Genomic DNA, 15966 nt, shown 5'->3' with positions numbered 1-15966 from the left:
TTTGAAACAGTTGAAGTTAGTGTTTTCCTGTGTTACCCAGCGTTACATAGTCTCATCTTTGAACTTATCTGCGCCAGCCTTCGCTCTCTGGGAGTTCTGCCTGCTTCTGTCTGACTTATCCTCCCTGGTGTGGAAAGGCAGTGAAGTCTCTGCTGAAGCCCGTCTGCTTGCTTCCTCCAAGTGCACATGACGCAAGTGTATTTGGATAGACAGGGAGATGCCCGGAACGTGGTTTTCCTCCCTCCCCATTGGAGCCACAGCTCCTAGATAGTCTGGGTCCCCGATGTTTGAGCCGTCTTCCTCTGCTCTCAGTGGGCTGCTTTGGCATGCCCTGTGCTTGGAACGGGACCTGCAGGCTGACAGACCTCTGAGACTGCTAGGGCCAGCAAACGTACATGTGCTTGGGAAACTCCCTTTCCCCTTTTGGTGAGTTTCTACCACCTCAGTCTAATCGTTTTTTCTGAAAGCTATTTGTTTGACTGAAAGCGGAAGTCTTTTATGGTGTGGCATATTAGATACTTTGGGGTAAATGTGGTCTTAGGTGCTGGACAAGCATGGGTAGACGGAGGAAGCTGTTGGAATGTTGCATAATTTGGTCATCTGTGCCTAATTAAATGAGGTTAGAGGTGTGTACACCACAACAATGCCTGTGATCTAAATCTTCAGATATTAATATTTGAGGCTATGGAGCTGTTTCCCTGATTCCCGTACAAGAAAGCAGCCAACATGGATGGGCCAAGTGTGGCCAAGATGACGGAGCCAGAAATGCTGGCCTTAGAATAGAGCCTCTGTGTGTGAGACGTAAGAAGGCCAGAGCCCTGCAACCAGAGCTGAGGAGGTGCCAGCGCAGCCACTGCCTTCCAGGGGGCTGGACAGAAAGCTTGCTCTTTTCTTGTGCTAGACTCAGAAGCACTGAAAAATGGAGGTTGAAACTTTAGCGGACTAGAAAGGGATCATTTGTGCTGTTGCAGCTATTGCTGATAGCTAGAGCCAAAGACCATTATTTTGCTGAGGCTTGGGTGAGAAAGTTAGGGATGTGAGGAGGTTGAAAATCCTGACGAAGAGAAAAAACATGAGGGAGGTTGAGAAAACTTTTGACACTTTCTGATCGCTGGTAACTCCTTAGGCTGCACCTGAGTGATGGTGATTCTTTTGGAGGCTGCACAGCTGGTCAGACCATCTCTAGATGTTCTTTCCACAGTGGTTCACAGGGCGTCGCTCTCCCTTCCTGGATTATCTTGACTGGGGGTAGCTATTTTCAAGAGCTCTTTGCCTTTTTAATCCTGTTCCAGATCACTTACCCGAAATCCTTCCAAATCAATTATATTTTGCTGCTTTTTTTAATTCCCTAAAAGCCATAGCTTCTAGATTTTCTATCAGCACACTGTTTCACCAGAAGTTGAACCAATACAGGTAGAAAAGAAAGTCCCCATTAACATCGGGTTAATGGTAGAGCCAATGTTTTAACTGATGGTATTTTTTTAAACTTACCAATATAAGTATTTTAAAGGTTCTATTTTCAAAGTCATAACAATGATTGTTCTTGTTTTCTCTCATAGAATAGACTGCCATGGGATAAAGAGTGGTCCCTAGCTTCTATTTTTCCAAGTAAATAAGTAGAACATGTTCTTGGGATTATACCATTAAATGTTAATTTTCTTGAAGAAGAAAGATTGTTGTGTGCCGGGATTTTATGTTGGCACTCGGATTGAGGCAGAAAACAGAAGCACCAAGTTTAACACTGGGATGGCGTGGGTTGTGTTCCTGGAGGTTTGAAGTGGGCCTTCCTGCCTTTTGAGGGGAAAACTGACTGTTTTGAACGTATCCTGGATTAGTTGGGTTGTTTTGTATTGAGGATCCCTAGAAGACAAGAGAGTCTTGGAAAGGGCTGCTGGCTTCGTCGTGAACGTTCGTCCCATCACCAGTGTGAGTCTGCGGGGAAGTTTTCCTCAAGTGGGGTTCAGTCTCTAATTTTCCTGTCTGTTATTAGTTTGTTCTGAGTTATTTTGGATTTTGTTCTTTAGCCAAATAAAGGCAATATGGTTTTACCTCATGTTCCGTGTCCTGTGGTTTTTTTTTTTTGTTCTTGTTGTTTTTAGAGACGGAGTTTCGCTCTCATTGCCCAGGCTGGAGTGCAGTGGTGTGATCTCGGCTCACTGCAACCTTTGCCTCCCAGGTTCAAGTGATTCTCCTGCCTCAGCCTCCCGAGTAGCTGGGATTACAGACATGCGCCACCACGCCCGGCTAATTGTGTGTTTTTAGTAGAGATGGGGTTTCTCCATGTTGATTAGGCTGGTCTCGAATTCCTGACCTCAGGTGATCCACCCGCTTCAGCCTCCCAAAGTGCTGGGAATACAGGTGTGAGCCACCGCGCCTGGCCATATGCTGTGTTTTGACCTGTGTGGTGCGTTTTATGGATTTGGGACTTTTACTTGGACTCTCGGTGCTTTTGCTTCCACACGCTGATTCTCTCCTCAGAAATCAAGCTCCATGACCACAGCATCAGGAAATTCCTTTTGTAGCTTGTCACCGAAGACTCAAAAGCCATTGTCCCACAAAGCAAGGCTGACCCAGACCCCAGGGCCCCGTGGGGTTGGTGCTCTAGTAGCACATCTGTCAGGGAAAGGTCACCTTCCATCTGTTCTCCAGAGGCTCCTGGCTTCTTCAAGACTTTGGGCTGGTACTATTTTGCCTCACCAAGTTCTCCTTTTCTTATACCAGACACAATACTATATACTCTTCTTTTCATCTGCCTTAGGAAAGCTCAGTAAGCTTTCTTTTATTTTTTTTTTCCAGAGACAGGGTCTGGCTGTATCACCCAGGCTGGAGTGTACGGCACAACCGTCGCTCACTGCAGCCTCAACCTCCTGGGCTCGAGCGATCCTCCCGCCTCAGGCTCCCCAAGTGCTGGGATAGCAGGCATGAGCTGCCACACACAGCCAGCAACATACCACCTTGAAGGGCTAATAGTGGCATGGACAGAGGCAGTGCGCCCAGTCACACATTTTCAGACATCATCTTGTTTATTACAAAACTTAAAACGCCTTCCCCAGGCAAGATACAATTTTATCCTACACATTGTTCCCCTTCATCTGTAGAGTCAAATGTAATCTGCCAGCTTGTGTTAACAAGCGGAACGCTTCCCGTTTGGTCAAGGTTGAGGGACAGTACAGAAATCTTATATCCTAATGAGTACAGCATCCTTCCACCATCCAAGCCATCCACCTTAGGCTTGGAGGTTCAAGTCCGGGTCTAGAGAAGAGAAAGTTTCGTACCCAACCTTGTAGTCTTTCCTTCGGTAGTACATTCGTGTCAGCACGGTCATTAGGAAGGTCTCCAGGATGAGGAGGTGGCAATTCATCACTGCAGTGTGGGGTGAAATACAAGGTAGGTTATGCTGAGTCACAGAGGTGGTATTTTACTAGCAGCCCTGGCAGAGGAGTTGAGCAACACTTTCTCCAGTTGATCCCCAAACTAGGACTTAGGGATACAAAATTGTCATAAATAACATCGGGTTAATGGTAGAGCCAGAACCAGAACTGGGCTGTCTGCTGCTGTGCTGTGAGGCTAGCACTGAAGTCCGTTTCTTCTATGTGTTCCATCAACATGGGTTTCTGTGTTTTAACCACACCCATTCCTCTCCCGGGAGCTGAGGACTGAACCCGTGGCTTCCTGGTTGGCCCTCAGGGCTGGCCTCAAGCTGTGGGGTTTCCCTTCTCCTGTGTGATCAGAGAGGCCATCCTTCCCTCAAAGCCATCGTTGGCATTCCCCGGAGATCCCTTCTGAACACTGAGCAGAAGTCAGGCCAGCCTAATGTCTGTTCTGAGGCCCTTTCTTTCCTGACTCTCCCCGTCTCATCCATCCCACGATGGGATAGGAGCCTTCACGTGCTCACCTTGAGACCTGGTTTTAGAGGAAAAGGGAGGCGAACAAGCAATCTGCCCGCCGTTGGCCAAGACTGAGAAGATGGCGGGCTGTAGGGCAGTCAGGATGAGGAGAACCTGCGGAACATAGAGAGGCAAGGGTGGGCTAGGCCTGCTCTCACGGCACAGCGCGCAGCCAGCCCACTGCGCCCACTGCTGGGCCTGGCCCTTCCACGGGCAGATTCCACCCACCACCAGATCTGTGCAGTCACAGAGGGTTGAAGCTGTCACTTCATTAAAAATCTGTGGGATTTTCATCTTCAGGCAAATGACGTTCTCATTTTCTACCCAATATTTTATTGGAGTTTCTGACAAGATACAAGAACTCATTTTTAATTCCCTTTCTCAGGCTTGGCTACCAGTGAGCACTTACTGGATAAAAAGATGGGTGATTAGAGAAGTCATTCCATCTAGCTCACGTGCCTGAGGTCCCTGCTCTAGAATAATGGACGATTCACCATGAAAATGCCCTTTGAAAACTCTGCCATGCCAGGGACTGCGGGGAGAGGGCAGTGGGGAACATGTTTAATGGGTGCCGGGTTTCCGCTGGGGAAATGTCAGTTCTGGAGATGGATGGTGGTAGTGGTAGTGCAACGATGTGAATGTACTTAATGCCACAGAACCTTACACTTCAAAACCATTAACAGGGCAAATTTTATCAAGATTTCACCACAATAAAGAAAGAAGGCGAAAGATGAGAAGAAGAAGATCGCCGCCCAGGGGCCCTGGAAGCACGGTGTGTCTTAGCACTGCCCTCCCTGAGTGCGCTGTGTGGGAGCCCAGCTGCTTCCAGGCTGGCGTGGCTCGCCCAGGCTGCCCCACATTAACCATGGGCAGGCTCAGCCACCACAGGGCTTTTATCTTTCGGCCTGGTCTCAAGTACATCTGGGACCCAGAACCTTTCTGCCCCTTCAATCCCTGACCTGTTCCGGAGACTTCTCTCTCTGTTCCCATAGCGTCTTCCATTCTACCTACTATGTGCCTGGAAGTTCACATTTGGGAGGCATCTGCATAGATGAAATGAGAATGTATGTGAATTCACTCTGTTAACTGTAGGGCAGTCATTATGCCTTGGGAGTAGAAGACCAGCAAGGAGACAGGATGGAGAGAGAAGGAGAACAAGACTGGGTTAGAAGTCATTACATTTGGTGGAAAAGTCATCTTTGGGGTTAGAGAATGCAGCACGTAGGAGGCGGGCAAACATGCCTTTGAGAGAATTTTCAGAATCGGTGTGAAGATGAAGGTCAGGGTAAGGAGAAGACAGATGTGTGCAGGAGTCAGACATACCTGGGTGTAAATTCTAGCCCCATCCCTTATGTGCCTTTGAGTAAGAACATCTCTGGGTCTGTTTCTTCCTTTGTAAAATGGGAATAATAATGACTCCCAGGGTTGTGAAAATTTAAGTGTAATGTGTGAAAGTGCCTCGCAGGTGGTGTGGGTAGTTCCTGTAGCTATGCTAGTGCTGCTGCTGGTGTTGATGGATTATAGGATTTTAGAAAGTCATAGGTAGAAAAGGAAAGGAAGAAGCAAGGGTAGACAAATGTAAGGTTTGTTAACATCCGTGTTATAGGTGAAATTGTGTCCCCCAGAACGCTATGTTGAAGTCTTTGCCCCCAAGTACTTGTGACCTTATTTAAGAACAGTTTGTTTCACGTGTAATTGGTTAAGATGAGGTGGTAATGGAATAGGGTGGGCCCTTAATCCAATTTGACTGGTGTCCTAAAAATAGATGATATGGGCGGGTGCAGTGGCTCACGCCTGTAATCCCAACACTTTGGGAAGCCAAGGCGGGTGGATCACCTGGGGTCAGGAGTGTGAGACCAGCCTGGCCAACATAGTGAAACCCTGTCTCTACTAAAAAATACAAAATTCGCTGGGTGTGGTGGTGCATGCCTGTAATCCCAGCTCCTCGGGACGCTGAGGCAGCAGAATTGCCTAACCCAAGATCCCACCACTGCACTCCAGCCTGGGCAACAGAGCAAGATTCCGGATTCCGTTTCCAAGAAAAAAGAAGACACACAGAGGCCGGGCGCGGTGGCTCAAGCCTGTAATCCCAGCACTTTGGGAGGCCGAGACGGGCGGATCACGAGGTCAGGAGATCGAGACCATCCTGGCTAACACGGTGAAACCCCGTCTCTACTAAAAAATACAAAAAACTAGCTGGGCGAGGTGGTGGCGCCTGTAGTCCCAGCTACTCGGGAGGCTGAGGCAGGAGAATGGCCTAAACCTGGGAGGCCTAAACCTGGGAGGCGGAGCTTGCAGTGAGCTGAGATCCCGCCACTGCACTCCAGCCTGGGCGACAGAGCGAGACTCCGTCTCAAAAAAAAAAAAAAAAAGAAGACACACAGAAACACATGGGGAGAATGTCATGAGACAATGGAGGCAAAAACTGGAGCGACACAAATGCTGGTCAAGGGTTGCCCAGGACTCTGCTGGGAACCACCGGAAACGAGAGGCTGGAGACCCCCGCAGGGCTCAAAGGGAGCAGGGCCCTGTGGGCTCCTTGACTGTGGGCTTCTAGCCTGCAGCACATGAGACAAGACGTGTCTGTTGTTTCAAGCCACCTGGTTTGTGGTATTTTGTCACGGCAGCCCTGGGAAACAATTCCAGCACAGAAAGACAAAAAGCGGGAAGCACAGGAAGCATTTTCCAAATCTCTTCGGAGATCTGAGACTTATGAAAAAAATGCCCGGGCTCACTTTTAGCCTTTGTTGGTCTCACCTCCTAACCCCAACCATGCGTAGGTCTGTTATGAAACATCTTTTCTCCCCCAGGGCGCAGTTACCTGGAACAGAGCAAATTTGGCTCCCATGCTCTGCTCACCCAGGTGGAGCCTGGCTTGCCGGGAAAGGATGCCCAGGCACCAGAGAGCCAGCAGTGTGGACACGCCGAGGAAAGTGTTGATCCACAGAGCTGTGCTTGTCTCAGAAATCTGGTGGCAACAGAAAGTAGTCAGTGAGGCAGGCAAGCTTTCTCTCCCTCTCTCTTTCTTTTTAAGAGATGGTGTCACTCTGTCACCGAGCTGATTGCAGTGGTGCAATCATAGCTCACTGCAGCGTCACACTCCTGGCTCCAGTGGTCCACTAGCCTCAGGCTCCTGAGTAGCTGGGACTACAGGTGCACACCACCATTCCCAGCTAACTTTTGTTTTGTTTTTTTAAATAATAGAGATGGGCCAAGCGTGGTGGCTCACGCCTATAATCCCAGCACTTTGGGAGGCAGAGGTGGGCGGATCACCTGAAGTCAGGAGATCGAGGTCATCCTGACTAACACGGTGAAACCCTGTCTCTACTAAAAATACAAAATTAGCAGGGCATGGTGGCGCATGCCTGTAATCCTAGCTACTCGGAAGGCTGAGGCAGGAGAATTGCTTGAACCCAGGAGGTGGAGGTTGCAGTGAGCTGGGATCGTGCTATTGCACTCCAGCCTGGGCAACAGAAGAGAAACTCTGTCTCAAAAAAAAAAAAGAGAGAGAGGAGATCTCACTATGTTGCCCAAGCTGGTCTCAAACTCCTGGCTTCAAGTGATCCTCCCGCCTCAGCCTCCCAAAGTGCAGGGATTACAGGTATGAACCACCATGCCCAGTCTAATTTTAGAAAAAGGGTCTTGCTATATTGCCCAGGCTGGTCTTGAACTCTCACTCTTGAGCAGTCCTCCCACCTCGGCCTCGTGAGCCATTGGGATTATAGGCATGTGTCACGGCACCCGGTGCTTCCTTCCATCTCTCCTCTCCCATGGCAGGAAAGGTAATGAGCAAAGCCCCAGAGCCTGGGCCTATTGCAGTTCTTTCCTCTCCCTGGCAGAGTCCCTGAGCCTCTGTGTTCCCACAGCCACCCTTTTCTGGGGCCCTTTGTCAAGGGGTGTTGGCTCTGGCTATTCCTTTTAGAACACAAAGGTATTAGATGAGTCTTGGGCTGTGCTGCCCCTTACTCCCGGCTTACGTCTGCTGGGTCATAGATGTCGTCGGGGATGAGGAACAGGCCCGCCAGGCTCAGCGTTATCTTCAGGAAGGCGTATTGGAAAGGACCCAGCATCAGCATCTGAAGCTTCTTCCTGCGTGGGGAAGAGGGTTAGGAGCACAGGCCACAAACCAGCTGTCCCAGGAAGACCCCCCGCTCCTCACTGGGCTCCTGTGCTGAGGCTTGGCTGCCACCGTAAACACCAACCAGGTTAAGTGGGTGGAGATGGAGGAAAACACCAGAATGTTGAGAGTGCTGGGAACCCTCTTAGTCTCCCGCTCACCTCCAGACCAGAATGCTGTCTTTGGAGCGAGGTCTGGGAGTGTGACCTCAACCTCATTCACCAAAGTGGGCAGAAGGGGCAAGCAAGCGAATGGCCCCAAGTCCAGTTTTCTCTGTGTGGCTAAGGCTTGCAGGGTGCAGTTAAGTTCAGTGATGAGAATTTAGGAGCTCTCTTTCCTCTGCTCCCGTCCCCTGAGGTTGGTGCCCCTGAGTCCTGGCTGTGGGATGCCCACCCTTCCGTCACTGGCTTTGGCCCATTCACGCCTAATTCCCAGAGCCTTGAAGAGGGCTAGGGGGCCAGAAGAGGCTCCTGGGAAGGGGCCAGAAGAGGCTCCCCAGCTCCTGGAGGAGGCACCTTGGCCCTGCCTCACCTGGTGAGCAGCAGCCGCGGACAGCAGGGGCAGCAGCAGCAGCAGGGGCCTGTGTGGACCATCATCGGGGTGTCCCTCAGCGTCCTCAGCACTGCCTCCTTCCCCCCAAAGCCTTCCACCATGACCAGCATCAGCAGGTAAAAGCACACGGCATAAAACCTGGGGTGGGAGAGAAGGAGGCCTACGAGGTGGAGGCACGCTGCAGGGACCCCCCTTTGCTGCCAGAGGGAAAGACGGCAGGGAGAGGCGGGGCCTACCGAGGGGAAGAGGTAGGGCTGGGCCTTCTGGGTGTGTTCCCCAAGAGGAGCCAGGGAGAGGAGACAGGACAGGACGGGGAGAAGGGGAATTTCAGACTGTGGGAACAACGGGGCTGGCTGAGGAACGTGCCAGATGTGAAAGCGAGGCATTCCCTGAGCAGAACCAGGAGTGCACGATCCCCGAACTAGCAGAGTTTGGGAAGGGCCAGACTGGTGGTCAGCTGGGATCAAGGACACGGACTCTGGAGTCCTGGTGAGCAGGAGCAGAGGGGCCCTCGGAGGGGGAGTGAGGCAGGGCACTCACGCGGCGATGGCCATTTCCACCAGAAACAGGGAACGAGGGATCCAGAGGCCAAAGCAGCAGAACACAGACACCACCTGTTCAGAAGGGGCAGGAGCAGGTGAGGGTGGGAGGGAGACCGCTGAGGCTCCTGAAACCTTTTGTGGCAAGGGCACAGAAGGCAAAGCCTATATGTTTGAGGCAGCGTTCCTTAAACGTTGCCAGCCAGAAGAACCAATTAAATCAAGCAAACCAAGGACCTGTGTAACGGCTGGGGGAGGGTGTTTCAAAAGCCTCGACATAAGGATGGAGCTGAGTGTGACCCTGTGGAATGAGACTCCCCACACAGGAACCACGGCCTGCCCCTACAGGAAGGAAGCTCTTTTAATAGCAGTACTGTGGCAGGGAGCAGTGAGTGAGGCCGCTGGTGGGCTGAGCAGGTCTCCAGCTCTCTCCGCAGCCCTTCGAATTCAAACACTGCATCCCACAGCCTTCCAAGCGGAGGATCCTTACTGCAAGGGGAGATCGGATTGCAAACCTCCACCCTCAGCGGGTAGTGGCAGGAAACTCTTTGCTGAAGTGACTTGCTGAGTTTCGAGGAATTCTCACATTGGTCTCTGCCTTCTTTTCAGTTCCCCCTGCAGGGCAGCCCCAGGGCCTCACCGTGGGTGCTGAGCTATTCCAGAGCAGAGTCCGCCTCTTGATGGGGCAACGGGTGTTCTTGTACAGGTAGACGGCATCCTCCAGGAAGATGGCAATGGAGCCCAGCACCAGCAAGGTCATGATGCTGGTGAGGGCAAGTTCCACAGGGCCCAGGGCTAGAGGAGGAGAAGGCAGAGAGCTGACGACCGGGACTGAGCGGGAGAAGGTGTGGGCTTGTTCCTTTGGATCGAAGTGGCCTTACTGGATCTAGGCTCCTACCCGTGCACAGGAATGATGATTTTTTAGACTTTTTTTTTTAGATGGAGACTTGCTGTGTCACCCAGGTTGGAGTGCAGTGGTGCAAAATCGGCTCGCTGCAACCTCCGCCTCCCGGGTTTAAGCAATTCTCCTGCCTCAGCTGCCAAGTAGCTGGGGTTACAGATGCCCGCCACTACACCTGGCTAATTTTTGTATTTTTAGTAGAGATGGTTTTCTCCATGTTGGCCAGGATGGTCCCGAACTCCTGACCTCAAGTGATCCACTCGCCTTGGCCCCACAAAGTGCTGGAATTACAGGCCTGAGCCCCCGTGCCTGACCCCAATTCACTTTTCTATCTCCAGTGCCAGGTGTTACACTAGCAAATGTAGATCAATTAACATAATTGAAGCAGAATGTAATTTATGGGACATTCCGGAGCTGTTTAAGTTGATTTCACCATAATTATATGGTGAAACCAAGACATCAGGAGGTACTTTTTTGTGGGGAGGACAGGGTCTCACTCTGGCGCCCAGGTTGGAGGGCAGTGGTGCGATCATAGCTCACTGCAACCTTGACCTTCCGGGTTCAAACCATCCTCTAACCTCAGCCTCCCAAGTAGTCTGGGACTACAGGCGTTCACCACCACCACGGCTGGCTAATTTTTATGATTTTCTGTAGAGATGGGGTCTCACTACGTTGCCCAGACTGGTCTCAAACTCCTGGGCTTAAGCAGTCCTCCCACCTTGGCCTCCCAAAGTGCTGGGATTACAGGTGTGAGCCACCACACTAGACCAGGGGGAACTTCAACAAAAGAGAAATGGATATAAATAAAAACCCCAAGGACACCTGACCCAAGCTGGCCTCATGCTTGGTCTTACATGAAATATAGTCCATTGGTTCTCAAACTTTCATGGATATTGCAATCATTTTGGGAGTTGTTAAAAAGCAGCTAGCTGGCTAGGCGCGGTGGCTCACACCTGTAATCCCAGCACTTTGGGAGGCCGAGGTGGGCAGATCACGAGGTCAGGAGATCGAGACCATCCTGGTGAACACGGTGAAACCCCGTCTCTACTAAAAATACAAAAAAATTAGCTGGGTGAGGTGGCGGGCGCCTGTAGTCCCAGCTACTCGGGAGGCTGAGGCAGGAGAATGGTGTGAACCCGGGAGGCGGAGCTTGCAGTGAGCTGAGATCCGGCCACTGCACTCCAGCCTGGGCGACAGAGCGAAACTCTGTCCCAAAAAAAAAAAAAAAAAGCTAGCTGCCCAGGCCTTACCTTCAAACGTGTGTGTCAACAGATCTGAAATGGGCCCAGTAATCTGCATTTTTAGCAAGCTCACCTGATAGTGGTCAGAGGATGGCCAACACTTTGACAAATACTGATAGACCTCATCTGGCCTCACCGTTGCTAACAGAAAAAAAATGAATATAGTCGCAATATGTGTTTCCGAACAAACGCGATTCATTAATGCAGCCGTTAGTTTGAAAGAAAGGGTTCTAGATCCTTAGTGAGCCTGTGGCCATTTAAGTGTCTTTTCTAGTTTTTGAACCCTCCTTTGCACCTCCTACCTGGCTAGATAAGAGGAAGAAAGGTAGAAAACTGCCAGACGCCAGTCATTGTCCTGTTGCCTTGCGGGGCGAGCGTGAGGAAGAGATTGGCTAGTCTGCTGTGTTTTGGTGACTAAGGATCATGAAGGCAGCTCAGTGGGAGCAATATGACTGCTGAAACCAAAACAGGGAGAAAGGTGGCCACGGGACAGACTTGAGCTGTTGTCTCGGTCAGTCGCACCTGGTGGCACCACAGGACCAACCAGGACTATGGGTGAATCTGTCAAAAAATACGCGGCTCCTCAGCCGGGCGCAGTGGCTCACACCTGTAGTCCCAGCACTTCGGGAAGCTGAGGGGGGCAGATCATTTAGGCCAGGAGTCCGAGACCAGCCTGGCCAACACAGCAAAACCCCACCTCTACTAAAAACACAGAAATTAGCCGGGTGTGGTGGCGGCTGCCTGTGGTCCCAGCTACTCGGGGAGAGGTGGAGGCTGCAGTGAGCCAAGATCACACCACTGCCTTCCAGCCTGGGTGACAGAGCGAGACCCTGTCTCAAACAAACAAAAAACAAGAAGAGGAAAATGTCTATAATACTGAAAAAAGTTAGCAATGCTTATGTTTGGGTGATGGGGCTACGGATGATCTGTGTCTTCTTTTCTATCTTCTTACTTTTTTCTATCTTTTCTGAGTATTCTTTGTTTTTTTTTAATTAAACAACTTAAATTTATTTTCTCACAGTTTTGGAGGTGAGAAGTTCAAGATCAAGGTGTCAGCACGGTTTGATTTCTCCTGGAGGCCTTCTTTCTCCACTTTGCAGAAACTCCCCTCCCTCCGCTCCCCTCCCACACTTCCTCCCTCCCCCCCTCCTCACCTCCCTCCCCTCCCTTGACCTCTCCTCCCATTCTCTTCTTTCTTTCAAGGAAGTTTCACTCTTGTCACCCAGGCTGGAGTGCAGTGGCCTGATCTCAGCTTACTGCACCCTCCACCTCCCAGGTTTAAGTGATTCTCCTGCCTCAGCCTTCCAAGTAGCTGGGACTACAGGCACCTGCCCAGCTAGTGGAGACAGTTTTCGCCATGTTGGCCAGGCTGGTCTTGATCTCCTGACCTCAACTGATCCGCCCGCCTTGGCCTCCCAAAGTGCTGGGATCACAGGCGTGAGCCTCCGCGCCCGGCCTAAACATTAAATAATAAACCATCGTAGAGAAATCCCATTGTTAACTGGGATCACAGGCGTGAGCCTCCGCGCCCAGCCGACAACCACGTTTCTACTGTGTCCTCCGCACCCGGCCAACAACCACATTTCTACCGTGTCCTCACACAGCCTTTTCTCCGTGTGTGAAAATCCCTAGTGTCTTTCTTTTCCAATTATTCTATAATGAATATGTATCTTATAACAAAAATAAACCTTTTTTTGGAAAAGATCATATTCTTCCAAATATACAACGATGTGAAAAATTTATTTTGTGTTGTGCTTACAAAAACAGAACATAAAATTATAGGAATAATATGATTTCTACAAATGTTAAATAAAGCATAGAGAAAGGGCCAGGATTACAGAGCTCATGCCCTGTAATCCCAGCACTTTGGGAGGCCGAGGTGGGTGGGTCACCTGAGGTCAGGAGTTCAAGACCACTCTGGCCAACATGGTGGAACCCCATCCCTACCAAAAATACAAAATTAGCCAGGCGTGGTGGCGTGTGCCTGTAATTCCAGCTACTCTGAGAGGCTGAGGCAGAAGAATTGCTTGAACTGGGAGGTGGAGGTTGCAGTGAGCTGAGATCACACCACTGCACTCCAGCCTGGGCAACAGAGCCAGACTCTGTTTAAAAAAAAAAAAAAAAAAGGAAATTACACTAAGATATTTGCCGTGCCTGTCTCTGGGTGAGACTGTAGATGCTTTTTTCTCTTTTTACTGTTCTGTATTTTCTTTTTTTGTTAAACTAAACCTGAATGATTTTTATAATAGAAATGTTTAATTTAAAAAAATGCAGACGATAGGCAAAGTCCAGACAGGAAAAAGCCAAAATTAATGCAGGTGGTTTTCCAAAACCAATGTTCCATGGTTGGGAAAGCAGGGGCCATTGCTAGAGCCTCTCTTACCCCCAGCCCCACGTGCTCATCAGCCCTTGGAGAGTGTAAAAACCGCCCTTTCATACGCCCACCAACCCAGTCTTTCCCAGTCTTCATTTCCCTAACTGCCCCCTGCTCCGTGAAAATCTCCATTGTGGGTGACGTTTCGTCCTCCTTCCCCCACATCAGGGCTATTTGTATTTACATAGCTGTTCACTCGCTTATTGCCGGCTCTCCACCTTGTGGTGCAAATTCCACGGAGGCAGGGACCTTGTCAAGCTTGTGCTCTGTTCTCAAACGCCTGGAGCAGTAACTGCTCTGTAACTATTTGTTGAATGAAATAAATAGCCTGTGAGAATTCCTGTCATCATCCCTATTTTATAGACTTTTTCAGGAAACGAGGCCCAGAGAAGGAAGCACCTCGCCCTGGGTCACACAACCTGGAAGTGAAGGAGCGGAGATTGAAGCGCAGGGAAAGCCCACACTCCTATTAACCATGACACACAGTGACTGCAGGTGTGTGCACTCGTGGATATGGGAGAGATTATCAAAGGCAACCTGGGAGGGCTGTTCCATTTATGAAGGTGAGGGTGGGGCAGATTCTGACTGTTCAACACAAAAGGTTTTGCAGTGTCTTCTAACTGTTGCCTTTGGTACTCTGATAGGAAAGGAAGAGTTCCTTAGCATCCATAGTCCGATACCGGGGCTGTCCGTCAAACCGCCTTCTTAGGAGATGGCCTCTTCTTTTCTGGTGGAACTCAATTTCCCCAAAAATGCATCTAAATGGATACTATGGGACAAAAGTATTCCACGGCTGAAGAATTTTTGGAAATGCATTAAAGTTAAATATGATGATTCCTGCAGAGCATACTGAAATTTTTAATCTGCTAATTTACATTGTAAATTTCCAAAAGGAGGGTCTAGAATGCACCTTTTACAAAACTTAACTTTAACTTTTTTTTTTGAGATGGAATCTCACTCTGTCACCAGGCTGGTGTGCGGTGGAGTGATCTGAGCTCACTGCAACCTCTGCCTCATGGATTCAAGCAATTCTCCTGCCTCCGCCTCCCAAGTAGCTGGGATTACAGGTACCCACCACCATGCCCAGCTAATTTTTGTATTTTAAGTAGAGATAGGGTTTCACCATGTTGGGCAGGCTGGTCTCGATCTCCTGACCTCATGTGATCCACCTGCCTTGGCCTCCCAAAGTGCTGGGATTACAGGCATGAGCCACTGCGCCTGGTCACAATACTTAACTTCCTACAGAACTCTGTTTCCATAAAGGACTCCGTGGGGTTAAGTTTCTGAGACTTTGGGAAATGCTTGTCTGGCTGACCATTTTGAATATAATCATACTTACAGCAACTATTAAATTTCCCACTGTCTCTAGAATAACAAAGATTACTTTTTAAAAGAATGAAAACAGGAACATTAAATAAAAATTTGAAAAAAGAGTAATCACCTGTAATCCCCGCTTTCTAACCAAAAATTATTTCCATGATTGCATATCTGCTTCCAGGAGGTTAGGAGCACAGTATGGGGTGTTGGAGTCAGACACTTGAGTTCAAAGTAAAATGCCACTTACTCATAGCTCTATGACCATAGACAGTTACTTATCCTCTCCTTAAGCTTCTTAGCAAAGCACCTGGCGTGTAGTATTTGTTCAATAAAAAGTAGCTTTAAGGCTGGGCACAGCGGTTCACGTCTGTAATCCCAGCACTTTGGGAGGCTGAGGCAGGAGGATTGCTTGAGCTGGAGAGTTTGAGATCAACCTGGGCAACAAAGTGAGACTCTGTCTCTACAAAAATTAAAAGTTAGCCCAGGCATGGTGGTGTGTGCCTGCAGTCCCAGCTACTCGAGAGGATGAGGTGGGAGGATCACTTGAGCCCACTGCAGTGAGCCGTGATTAAAAAAAAAAAAAAAATGATTCAATCGTTCTTCCAGAATAATAGTTTTCTCTCTCTCTCTCTCTCTCTTTATTTTTATTTTTTAAATTGAGACAGGGTTTCAGTCTGTTGCAAAGGCTGAGGCTGGTGGTGCAATCATAGCTCACTGCAACCTCGACCTCCCGGGGTTGCAGCATGGCCCACCATAACTGGCCTGAAATAGTTTTCTTAGCATTTAATTTTAAGTTCGAGACCAGCCTGGGTGACACGGAGGAACTCCATCTCTACAAAAAAAACACAAAAATTAGCCGGGCTTGGTGACATGTGCCTGTGGTCCCCGCTACTTGGGAGGCTGAGGTGGGAGGATTATCTGAGCCCAGCAGGTGGAGGGTTGGGGTGAGCCAAGCTCACACCACTGCCCTCCAGCCTGGGTGATAGAGAGAGACCCTGTCTCAAAAAAAAAAAAAAAAAAAAAAAAAGAAACAAAAGG

The 15966-nt window shown here is 49.6% G+C and overlaps 2 protein-coding genes across 3 annotated transcripts in view; one reads left to right on the top strand and one right to left on the bottom strand.

The window, feature by feature from the left end:
- The window catches only part of PCYT1A (phosphate cytidylyltransferase 1A, choline), a 52804-nt gene extending 50753 nt beyond the window's left edge, over positions 1-2051 (top strand). The window contains exon 10 of the mRNA XM_017892194.1: positions 1560-2051. The gene's annotated coding sequence lies outside the window, so the exon portion shown is untranslated. The remainder of the gene's footprint in view (positions 1-1559) is intronic.
- A 948-nt stretch (positions 2052-2999) lies between these two features.
- Positions 3000-15966, bottom strand: part of SLC51A (solute carrier family 51 member A) — a 17837-nt gene continuing 4870 nt past the window's right edge. The window contains exons 3-9 of one of the 2 annotated variants that reach the window (XM_017892195.1): positions 9736-9890; positions 9097-9170; positions 8536-8694; positions 7865-7976; positions 6709-6855; positions 3896-4001; positions 3000-3363 (exon numbers count right to left, since the gene is read on the bottom strand). In XM_017892195.1, coding sequence (XP_017747684.1) covers positions 3227-3363; positions 3896-4001; positions 6709-6855; positions 7865-7976; positions 8536-8694; positions 9097-9170; positions 9736-9890 — 890 coding nt within the window. In that variant the 3' untranslated portion in view covers positions 3000-3226. The remainder of the gene's footprint in view (positions 3364-3895; positions 4002-6708; positions 6856-7864; positions 7977-8535; positions 8695-9096; positions 9171-9735; positions 9891-15966) is intronic. The other variant, XM_017892196.1, reaches the window with a different exon arrangement.

This window comes from Rhinopithecus bieti, unplaced genomic scaffold (genome assembly GCF_001698545.2).
Source record: "Rhinopithecus bieti isolate Rb0 unplaced genomic scaffold, ASM169854v2 scaffold_21777, whole genome shotgun sequence".
Classification (NCBI taxonomy): domain Eukaryota; kingdom Metazoa; phylum Chordata; class Mammalia; order Primates; family Cercopithecidae; genus Rhinopithecus; species Rhinopithecus bieti.
This window is presented reverse-complemented; position numbering and strand designations above follow the sequence as displayed.